The 11722-nt window shown below is 45.3% G+C and overlaps 1 protein-coding gene across 2 annotated transcripts in view; it reads left to right on the top strand.

Moving 5' to 3' along the window:
- Positions 1–8747, top strand: part of HEBP2 (heme binding protein 2) — a 9816-nt gene extending 1069 nt beyond the window's left edge. The window contains exons 1-4 of one of the 2 annotated variants that reach the window (XM_040449061.1): positions 7–178; positions 709–844; positions 1894–2074; positions 8198–8747. In XM_040449061.1, the coding sequence (XP_040304995.1) occupies positions 83–178; positions 709–844; positions 1894–2074; positions 8198–8396 (612 nt within the window). In that variant the 5' untranslated portion in view covers positions 7–82 and the 3' untranslated portion in view covers positions 8397–8747. Of the gene's footprint in view, positions 1–6; positions 179–708; positions 845–1893; positions 2075–8197 lie in introns of those variants that run through there. The other variant, XM_040449062.1, reaches the window with a different exon arrangement.
- The last annotated feature ends 2975 nt before the right edge of the window (positions 8748–11722 follow it).

Below are 11722 nucleotides of genomic sequence, written 5' to 3'. Positions count from 1 at the left end.
CGGGGCGGCCCGGAGCGGCCCCGGCGCGGCCCCTTCCTGGTCCCGCTCGCCAGCCTGTCTCCCCGGAGCGTCGGCGCCGCCCATGGCCGAGGTGCTGGAGCCGGACCCCGCGACAGCCGAGCGTGCGGCGGCCCAGGCCGTGGAGACGCCGGGCTGGACGGCCCCGGGAGGCCCCCAGGTAGGCGCCTCCCACGGGCGCGGAGGGTGCGGGCCAGAGCGCGCCGGTTGATTTGCGGTGGGGCCCGCGGGTCCCACAGATTTAAGTAAAAAGTACAATTTTTGAAGTCGTCTGGGCCCCCAGATGGGGAAATGCTGCCCAGATGGGGAAATTCGGTCGGTTAGCCGTAATCTGTGGCTACATTTTTACTTCTCTTGAGGTTAAAAAAGAAAAACGAATTATCCGCAGGGGGACCTTCCCGGCCCAGGGGACGTAACAGATGCTCGGTCGCAACGAGAATAGAGCCGACCGACTCCCCCACCCCTGCGTGTGGGGCCGAGGCCTCCAGCAGCTCAAATCCAAGGATGGGAGCCTCAGGGGAGGGGCCCTGCCCGGTTCTAAGGAACCAGAACCAGACGCCCATCCCAGCAGGGCGCAGGTCCCGAGATCAAGGGCAATCCTGGTGGACCCGAGACCAAGTCACCTGTTCTGTTGCCTCTCACGTCCTGCCTTTTAGAATTGCTTCCCAAGTTTCCTCTGTTCTATTTTAGCCCGGAAGTTACGAGATCCGACATTATGGACCAGCCAAATGGGTCAGCACTTCCGTTGAGTCTATGGACTGGGATTCAGCCATCCAAACTGGTTTTACGAAGCTGAACAGCTACATTCAAGGCAAAAATGAGAAAGGTGAAGACAATTTACCTTATAAATTATATGTATATGTATATATATATACACATATATATTATGTGTATATATATGTGTGTGTATATATATATGTATGTACATATATATATATATATATAGTGGCTGAGTGCCCAGGCTTATTCACTTATTCTTGTGTTTTAGCTTACTAAAGAAATATACTTTAGAAAAATAATGAGATCATGAAAGACTTAAAGTGTGAAGACAGGGACTCTGCTCGGGGCCCTTAGCAGAGTCTAGAGGAGGGTAGTACTGGGTAGTGCTTTTCAGCCTCTGTTCTTGTCTGTTTCTGCCGGATGAACTGGGCCTCTGTGTAGCTAGTATTAAGTCCTTTTCATGGCCAATGCTTCGAGATAATTTGGTGACTGCTATGGTAAGAGTCATCAGGAGGTAGGAAGGTACAAAGAACACAAGATCCAGGGTCTCCAGACATCTGGTTCTGGCTCTGGTGCTATTTATATTTTACCAGTTCACTTAGTCTACGGGATCTCAGTTTCTGAACTGTAAAACGTGACGAATAGACTGGACTCTATGATCTCTAATTTTCCTTTCTATCCCTAAAACTAGAATGTATTAACCAAAAATATTAATCGTACAGAAAGTGCTTAATGTGGCCAGTGGATAATTGAATCATTTTCCCTTTATTATTATTATTATTTTGAGAGAGAGTGCATGAGTGAGCATGAGTGGGGGAGGGGCAGAGAGAGACAGAGGGAGAGAGAGAGAGAATCCCAGACTGCACATAGTGCAGAGCCTGACATGGGCTCAAACTCACCAACTGTGAGGTCATGACCTGAGCTGAACTCAGGAGTTTGACACTTAACCGACTGAGCCACGCAGGCGCCCCTTGCCCTTATTTTTCAAAGATGCACATTATCTTAAAGGTAAATTTTATGTCGGTAGCATAAGGTAAGTCAGGAAACTCAGATCAAAGAAATTAGTAGATTCGGTCTTTAGAAGTAGCCATGCAGATACTAAATCTGCTTTCACGGTCCTTCCATGGTATTTAAACTCATTATTTTATGGCCCAGAGATGAAAATAAAGATGACCGCTCCAGTGACAAGCTACGTGGAGCCCGGTTCAGGCCCTTTTAGCGAGTCTACCATTACCGTTTCCCTGTACATCCCCTCTGAACAGCAACCTGATCCGCCCAGGCCTTCAGAGTCAGGTGTCTTCATTGAAGACAGAGCAGAAATGACCGTGTTCGTCCGGTAAGTGGTAGACAATTTAGAGCCCTGCGGACTGCCAGTTTTCCTTGCCTGCACTCAGTTTAGCTCCTATGCAATTTCAGTAGGCTTTTCGCCCTTGCACAAAAAAGAGGTCTGATGCATTTTGTGGTGTTTTCCTGCTCGGTTAGTTTTACATGTTACTAAGGGTCTCTTGCAAGGTATAATCACTTCGTGTCATGAAGAGTCTGTGTCATAGACCTTCCGCAAATAAGACGCGATGCACATCATTCTCAAAGCACAAGACTGCCCTTACCTGCCATCGAGGTAAACCGGTACGAAAATCCTAACACGTGGTGCACGGTACCCCTCCTCCCGGCTTCGAGGTTCTGAGAGCCCCAGACTCTTCCCTGCGTTCTCCGGCCCAAGGGATGGTACCCGCTTCCTGCAGTTACTGCCTCTGTTAGTTGAGTGGTTCCTATGTACCGTTTCAGACTTGCGGTAACTGTTTGACGCATTCCTTCAATTCTCTCTGTTGAAATTTAAAAGCACACACGGAATGTGATAACAGTCTCATATGGGAGTCCCTTTATTCCGTTCTGTCCCTCTTGTCACCACCAACCTGCTAAAAGCATCTGTTTCTCTGTCTGTTTCCCATGTACTCCTCAGAACACCACCGTCTGGAAGAGACCGCACCATCTCCTTGAAACTGCCCTTGCCACCCTTGGCAGTGCCCTTGCATTTGTCACATGATGACAGTCCTTGCCCGTGTGACCCCTGAAGCCTTTGTGTATCGTATATTGACTTTGTATATTGACTAATCTATTCTCTGGATACTTACACAGCCTGTTAAGTCTGAGAACGTCACTCTCTGGCCGTTCGTCTCGTCCTGTTCCTTTCACCTGTCCCTCTCTCTCACCCTGTTCCTCTCTCTCACCCAAGAATGCTCCACATTGACCCTCATGTCAGAACAGACTTACTCTGGGTGATCTGTTTACAAAGCTCTAACTCCCTGTGTCCCGTGACTCTCCTATTGTCTCTAGCCCTGATTTCTCTATTTGTTGGACATTTCCATGTGAAGGGTGTGGGGATTAAACTCAACAGCTCTAAAAATGAGCCTTCCCCCAATTGCCAGTTTATAGAGGCAGTGATCTTCTAGTGTCTGTCTCAGAAAAGGACCTCATTTGACAATAAATTTCATATATTGAAAAAAGAAAATAAACAAAGAGCTATAAAAAAAAAAAAAAAAGAAAAGAAAAGGGCCTCATCAGCCAGACAGCGTCCCCAGCAGAGGTCTCCACGGCCACCAGCAGCGCACTCTTCCCTGACAACTGATTGCCAGATCTGGTCCATTCTCCTTGGAAATGATCCATGATTCTGTTCCCTTCTCTCCATCCCTGGGACTTCCTCAGGACCTCATCTTACGGGAACCACATCCAAGTCATCTTCGTGTACCCTAGTGCTTGGCACAGTGCCCGATCCCCCGCAGATGCTCGGATGTTTATTCATCTCAGATCTCGTGTGTTCCGCCTCAGCAGCCTCCCGGCTGTTGGGAGCAACCTGCCCGCCGTTCTCTTCCTGTCCGGCTCTACACTGGAGTCCTTGATCTTCCTTACTACGGCAGCAGCAAAGCAATAAACCCCAACCTGGGACTTCACTAAAAATCTCTGTGCCTTTCACTTGCTTCAGGGTGAAGTTCGGATTGTTCACGATGTCTTTTATCACGTGACCCAACCCCATCTCCCCACTGGTTATGTTCCCCTGACCTTCCCACCCTTCACTGAGCAGGCCATTTCTTCCATCTCTCTCTCGGTCTTTTTAAGTTCTGATTTAAGTTCCAGTTAGTTAACGTACAGTGTAATGTTAGTTTCAGGTGTATGATACAGTGATTCAGCACTTCTGCACTTTACCCCGTGCTCGTCATAGCAAGTGCCCTTCTTAGTCCCAGTCACCTATTTAACCCATCCCCCCACCCACCTCCAAACCATCAGTTTGTTCTCTATTGGTAAGAGTTTGTTTTTTTGGTTTGCTTCTTGTTGGGTTTTGTGTGTGTGTGTGTGTGTGTGCCTTTGCTCATATGTTTTGTTTCTTAAATTCTACATATAAGTGAAATCATATGGTATTTGTTTTTCTCTGGCTTATTTCATTTAGCATTATATTCTCTAGCTCCATCCATGTTGTTGCAAATGGCAAGATTTCATTCTTTTTTATGCCTGAGTAATATTCCAGTGTGTGTGTGTGTGTGTGTGTGTGTGTGTGTGTGTGTGTGTGTATACACCACATATTATGTATATACCACGTCTTCTTTATCCATTCACCAATTGATGGCCACTGGACGCTGGGCTGTTTCCATGCTTTGGCTGTTGTAGATAATGCTGCTGTAAACATCAGGGTGCATGTATCCCTTCAAACTAGTATTTTTGTATTCTTTGGGTAAATAAATACCTAGTAGTGCAGTTGTTGGATCGTAGGGTAGTTCTTTTTTAACTTTTTGAGGGACCTCCATACTGTTTTCCAGAGTGGCTGAACCAGTTTGCATTCCCACCAGCAGTACAAGACGGTCCCCCTTTCTCCACATCCTTGCCAACACCCGTTGTTTCTTGTGTTGTTGATTTTAGCCATTCTGACAGGTGTGAAGTGATATCTCATTGTAGTTTTGATTTGCATTTCCCTGCTAAGTGATGTTGAGCATCTTTTCATGTGTCTATTGGCCATCTGTATATCTTTTTTGGAGAAATGTCTATTCGTGTTTTCTTTCTTTCTTTTTTTTTAATGTTTATTTATTTATTTTGAGAGAGAGCAAGAGAGAGACCACGTGAGTTGGGGAGGGGCAGAGAGAGGAGGAGAGAGAATCCAAGCAGGCTCCATGCTGTCAGTGAAGAGCCCGATGTGGGGCTCTGTGCATGTTTTCTGCCCATTTTTAAATTGGATTGTTTGGCTTTGGGGGTGTTGGGTTTTATAAGTGCTTTATATAATTTGGATACTAACCCTTTATCAGATATCTTATATGAAAATATCTTCTCCCATCCCATAGGTTGCCTCTTAGTTTTGTTGATTGTTTCCTTCGCTGTGCAGAAGTTTTTTGTTTTGACATAATCCCTATAGCTTGTCTTTGCTTTTACTTCCCTTGCCTTAGGAGACATACCTAGAAAGAAGTTGCTGTAGGTGATGTCAAAGAAGTGACTGCCTGTGTTCTCTTCTAGGATTTTATGGCCTCAAGTCTCACATTTAGGTCTTTAACCCATTCTGAATTTATTTTTGTGCATGGTGAAACAGAGTGGTCCAGTTTCGTTCTTTTGCATGTTGCTGTCCAGTTTTCCAACACCATTTGTTGAAGACACAGTCCAATATTCCATTAGATATTTGTTCCTTCTTTGTCAAAGACTAATTAACCATATAAATGTGAGTTCCTTTCTGGGTTTTTTATTCTGTTCCGCTGATCTATGTGTCTGTTTTTGTGCCAGTACCATACTGTTTTGATCACTACGGCTTTGTAATATAACATGAAGTCTGGAATTGTGATGCCTCCAGCTTTGCTTTTTCTTTTTCAAGGTCGCTGTGGCTATTCAGGGTCTTTTGTGGTTCCATACAGATTTTAGGATTGTTTGATCCGGCTCTGCGACAGATGTCGTTGGTACTTTGATAGAGATTGCATCGCATGTGTAGATTGCTTTGGGTAGTATTGACATTTTAACAATATTTCTTCTTCCGGTCCATGAGCATGGAATGTCTTTCAATTTCTTTGTGTCTTCTCTGTTTCTTTCATCGGTATTTTTTAGTTTTCAGAGTACAGGTCTTTCATATCTTTGGTTAGGTTTATTCCTAGGTATCGTATTGTTTCGGGCGCAGTTGTAAATGGGATTGATTCCTTAATTTCTCTTTCTTCTGCTTCATTATTGGTGTGTAGAAATGCAACTGATTTCTGTACATCGATTGTATATCCTGCGACTTTGCTGAATTCCTATATCCTTTCTAGCAGTGTTTTGGTGGAGTCTTTCGGGTTTTCTATCTATAGTATCCTGTCATCTGCAAAGAGTGAAAGTTTTACTTCTTCCCTGCCAGTTTGCATATATTTTAATTTCTTTTTGTTGTCTGATTGCCGTGGCCGGGATCTGCCACATCTCTTTACCTGTGACCTCAGGCAGGTTTACTCACATGTTCTTTGCCTAAAGCTCTTCTTTTGTAAGATGTATATAGTCACAGTGCCTACCTGTCTCATAGGGTTGCCATGACGATTACATCAGTTGATGTCTGTTAAATACTTAAAACAGACACATCGTCTTCCTACTAGCTCTAGCTTCCTCTTTCCCCTCTTCCTGGAGCATCCACTTTTCCCCTTCAGGACTTGTATCAAATAGTACCTCATCTGTGATGCCTTCCTCAGTTTCTCCCGTCAGCCAGCCACTCTGTTCTCCTATTATTCTCAGTTATAATGATCTATGTACAGACTGTAACTTTCTCAAGAACACAGCAGCATGGTACATGTTCATACCCTGCAGCTCCTGGCAAGGGCAGGTGCGTGGGAAGGGAATCAGATGTTTGTGTACTGAGTAAAGCTGTGGATGGATCACTGTAGAACAATGTGTCTTCAGAAAACAAAAGATGATTTCTAACTAGGGGGCTCAAAAGTTGACTTCAAGGAAGAAATGGGATCCGAAAGTCAGTTCCCTTTCGGCAGAGCATACTAAAAGTTGGCTCTTGGTTAAGGAAATATTAAATGTAGGAAGCAAAATATTTCTCAACACGTGGTTCAGAGTTATAATTATCAGTCAACATTCTGAAAATTAGAACCGTGTTGTCAATTTATCTTCAATGTTTTATTTCATGTACATGTACATACATCGATTCCTACACCACTCAGTGAGGATTTGAAAGATACTAGGTGTCTGATGAACATTGTTGAATGCAATAGACATGGTTTGTACCCTTGAGAGGTTACCTCTTAGCTGAAGAATGGTAGGACCAGTCGTTCCATTGGCACATTGACAATAAAACCTATGCTACAGAAGGCATAATGGGAATATGTTTTATTTTCTGTGTTTCCTATTCTTAACCTTCAAAATCAAATTCATCGTGTTTACATGTCGGCAACTCAGCTAGGTCTATGTACCATCATAATTTAACCTCAGGACATTTTTGTTTGTATACTTTAAAATCTATACTTAAACTTTTATTCTCTTTCCCCACTTTTTATAAATCTTCTGCCTGTCTTTTCTTCCCCATCCCCATAGCAACCGCCTAACTGGCTCCTTCCCTCCAGTCTATTTTCCATCTGTCTTTCCCAGACCCTATCAAGTTACTTTTCTGCTCACCATCCTTCAAATAATCTCTGAAGGCCTTGGGATGACATACAAGTCTCTTCTTTCTGGCTCTGACTCACCTTTCAGAGCTCATTTTGTGGCTCACTATGAACATGCTTTGTGTTTTTGAACTTCTGTTCATTTTCTTATCCTTCTCCATTTTCCCTTTTTCTACCCAGCAAGACCATCCATTCCAGCCAACTGCATCCATTCCAGACCCAACTCAGAGGCTATCCCTTACTCCTGGGTCAGTCGTATCCTCAGTGTTCCCAAGCATATTGATCCTGTCTCTGTTAAATCTCTTCTCGGGCTAGATATAAAGAGCTGCCTAAATGTTCCTCTGTAAATTCTTACATTCGAAACTGTATCATACTCGTCTGTAATGTAGAGCCTACCCTTTTCCCCAGGAGAGGAAGAAAGGGGAAATATTCCACAGCAAACTGAAAGTCTGAAAGGGAATCTTCTAAGGGGCTTTCATTGTCACCACTGACCAGCAGCATCAGCATTATTGGGAGCTTGTTAGGAACACGGTTGCCCGGGCCCCACCCCAGACTTCCTGAATCAGCATTTTAGCAAGTTTCCCAGGTCACCTGTATGCTCCTTAGTCTGAAAAGCAAGACTTAGAGCACGAAATGGTGAAAGTCCCAAATCTGCCTGCCAGCAGATGGGACACGTGCCTCCTCCGGGGTCTCCTCAGTGAGGCCACTTGGAGAATGGACACCAGAGGAGAATGCTGGGGGGCAGCGGGGGAGGGGGCGGGGGGAGCTTGGGAGCAGCACTTAATAGTACCGGCTTCTGCTTGCCTCTTCAGACTGACCTTTATGTCAGCATGAGCCTCATTCGTGGTTATTTGCTTTCTCCTTCGCAGGTCTTTCGATGGATTCTCTAGTGCTCAAAAGAATCAAGAACAACTTTTGACATTAGCAAGCATGTTGAGGGAAGAAGGAAAAGTTTTCAATGAGAAGGTTTACTATACCGCAGGCTACAACAGTCCTTTCAAGTTGCTTGATAGAAATAATGAAGTGTGGTTGATTCAGAAAAATGAACCCTGCAAAGAAACTGAATGAGGGAAAAAAGGAAGTACCATTGCTTAGCGTAGATATCCAACGTACCGACATGTAAAATGCAGGTCTAGTATCTCTACCGGAGAGAACTATGGTGATTTGAGCTTATTTCCAAGGTGCCTTTTAATGCTTGAAGCTTCATCTAGATACACAGGTAATAGGGGAGAGTCTTCTAGAAACATGAGAAGCAGTCACAGCTCTGGAGGGTGGGTATTTCTATGAGGGTCCAGGAAGTGTCTTATTGCTTGACCCTTCTTCGCTGTATCACAATCATGTTGGCCTTTTTTGACTTGAATTTATGTCATTTGGATGTTATCCCCTCTAGCTATTATCAATAAAAATGCTAAAGAGGTATCCTGTGTGGAACAGTTCGGCTCTCAAGCCTAGAGAGGTGACCTTCAGCTGAGAACAGAAATCAAATTCTTTTGCACCTTTTAGGTTGTGACTTTTGATACAAGACAAGCTAGGTTTCTGGCTTTGAAATTATTATGGATATAAAATTTCAAAACCTCAGGCGATTATTTTTCCAAAGGTATTCGTTTGCACTGATTATTTATTGGTTTTTTGCCAAAAAGAAATTAAATTTCTTTTTCAGCTCACTTAATAAAACCAACTGGAGGACTCCTTCTAGCCCTCCTACTAGAATATCCACAGTACCAGCCTCTACTGGTAGGAGGTAAATATTTCTAATATTTACTCTAGAGTTCTATATAAAATAGACATCTCTTATGCAATAAATTCCATTTGAAAGAAGAGAAGCATACTTCTGATGACCAGCATTTAGTTGTGATCTGAAACATGTTCAATAAAAAAAGTTGAGGGGCGCCTGGGTGGTGCAGTCGGTTAAGCATCCGACTTCAACCAGGTCACGATCTCACGGTCCGTGAGTTCGAGCCCCGCGTCGGGCTCTGGGCTGATGGCTCAGAGCCTGGAGCCTGTTTCCGATTCTGTGTCTCCCTCTCTCTCTGCCCCTCGCCCGTTCATGCTCTGTCTCTCTCTGTCCCAAAAATAAAAATAAACGTTGAAAAAAAAAAAAGTTGGTGGTGCCTCGGCGGCTCAGTTGGTTGAACATCCGACTCTTGGTTTTGGCTCAGGTCATGATCGCAGGGCTTGCACTCACTCTGTGTCTCTGAGATAAGATTGAAAACGGGGCCCCCGGGTGGCTCAGTCTGTTAAGCATCCAACTTCAGCTCAGGTCATGATCTCACGGTTTGTGAGTTCTGAGCCCCACATCAGGCTCTGTGCTGACAGCTCGGAGCCTGGAGCCTGCTTGGGATTCTGTGTCTCCCCCTCTCTCTGCCCTTCCCCTGCTCACACTCTGTCTCTCTCAAAAATAAACATTAAAAAAATGTCTTTATTAAAATTAAAATTTAAAAATGGATTTTGTACTATTCAAGCACAGCATATCCCATTTTTCCCTTCTCTTCCATAAATTATAAACTAAAACATTTTTCAGCCCTAAATCCAGAGAATATTTCTCATAGCAATGAATCCGTTGTAATTACGTGGCTGGCACTGACTACAAAATATCTCTTATGTCAACATTTCTATGGAGATGTTTTTCTTCTCTTATTTATAGGAAATTTATGTGTGGGCTTTTTTTAAAAGTTTATTTATTTTGAGAAAGAAACCGAGCGAGTGGGGAGAGGCAGAGAGATAGAATCCCAGGCAGTCTCCACACTGTCAGCACAGAGCCTGATGCAGGGCTTGAACTCATGAACCATGAAATCATGACCTGAGTCGGACGCTTAACCGACTGAGCCACCCGGGTGCCCCTACACTTTTTCCTAAGGCTAAACCATCCACCTGTGCTTTCGGTCTAATTCTTGTTCCATCAGTTATGCTTCTGCTCTCCTCTTCAGGCTTTCCTGCCCCACATGCTCCAACCACTCTGTCAACAGGGTCAGATTCTGCCTGATCCTCCCCACCCCACCCCCCAAATTAAATCCTAGTTCCCCCTAGACCCTTATGTGGGGCAATCATTCCCATCTCTCCTTTGCCTGGATTGTCCCATTTCCCTGGGAAGAGTTATCCAGCTTCCTTGGGAGTTCAAGGTTTTAAGGAGGGATCCCGGGGATCGTGAGAGGGATTAAGGTGGGTGCACCCCCCACCCCCAGCCACCAATTCTTCCCATAGAGCCGTCTACATTTGTCAATGTTTATGTCACTTTTTTGTAAGATTGTCTTTCTAGAAGTCTGAAAACGGTTCCCTTAACACCCAGTGCGTGTCATGTGTTCCTTCTTTTCTTGTTATCACTTAACCTGTTTCTCTAAACATTTCACCATGTGGAACACCTGCTGTGTTCCAGGCCCGGCACCGGGCGCAGGGCTGCTGCACGGTGGTGGGGAGAAACCGCCCTCATCGGCAACTTTGTAAATTAACAAACCCTGTAACGCCTTTTGCTCTTCCATTCAGTCCCCCCGCCCCCGTCCTGAGAAGTACAGCAGGGAGTGTCCTCTTGGAGTCTGTATTCTAGAGACGGAGAGCGTGCAAATGAAATGAGGCCCTGGGATAGAGTGTGGCTTGGCAGGGGGCAGTGGACCTCACACAGGGGGTCAGGCCAGACCTCTCTGAGGAAGAGACGTTTGAGACGGGGATGGCGAGAAGGAGCCAGTCAGATGAAAGCCTGGCGGGCTGGGGACCTCTTGGGCAGAGATGGCCATGTCAAAGGAAGAGGCCACCTTTGGTATTCAGAACAAAAGGCTGCACGTAGTGCTTGCTGAGCAAGAGAGAACTGAGCTTGCACAGTCTCTCTGGACAAAGAAAACTGCTGACCTTGAACGGGGTTTCAGGAAGCAGTGGGGTCAAGGGTTAGCAGACTTCCCGAATCCCTTAGGAATGGAGGGTTAGTTGTGGAGGCGTGGCTCCCAGAGTGAGGCTGCTGGGAGATTACTGATGTGGAGTTGTCATTGATCATTTCTGGGACTTCCGTGGAACTGTGGCCAAAGACCAGTCATTTCTTTTCTGAGACTGGGGGTTGTGGCAGGCAAGCCCATGGACATGTGCCCCTCAGATCCACCTTCGAGAAAGGACCAGCTGCCTGGCTCTGAGGGGTGTGGTCAGATGCCATCTCCCGCTGATACTTTCTTCAGGGTCTGCTGCAGATTCAAGGGTCTGCTGCTATGCCCGAGCGAGGCAGTGGGAGCTGACAGCGTGCTGTTTTCTGGCATCTTCCAGCCAAAGACCGAGCAAGGTGGTGGCCCAAGAAGTAGCTATTTCTGCCCAACCCAGGACCCTTCAACAACAACAACAACTGTGACAGAGCCAGAACCTCTCTGGTAACTTGCTAAGAAGCCCTCACCTCACACAGAAATTAAGCAGAAGAAGCT

Source organism: Herpailurus yagouaroundi, unplaced genomic scaffold (assembly GCF_014898765.1).
Source record: "Herpailurus yagouaroundi ecotype Mexico unplaced genomic scaffold, PumYag 198, whole genome shotgun sequence".
Taxonomy (NCBI): Eukaryota; Metazoa; Chordata; class Mammalia; order Carnivora; family Felidae; genus Herpailurus; species Herpailurus yagouaroundi.
Note: the sequence above shows the minus strand (reverse complement) of the source record. Positions and strands in the feature narration are given on the sequence as shown.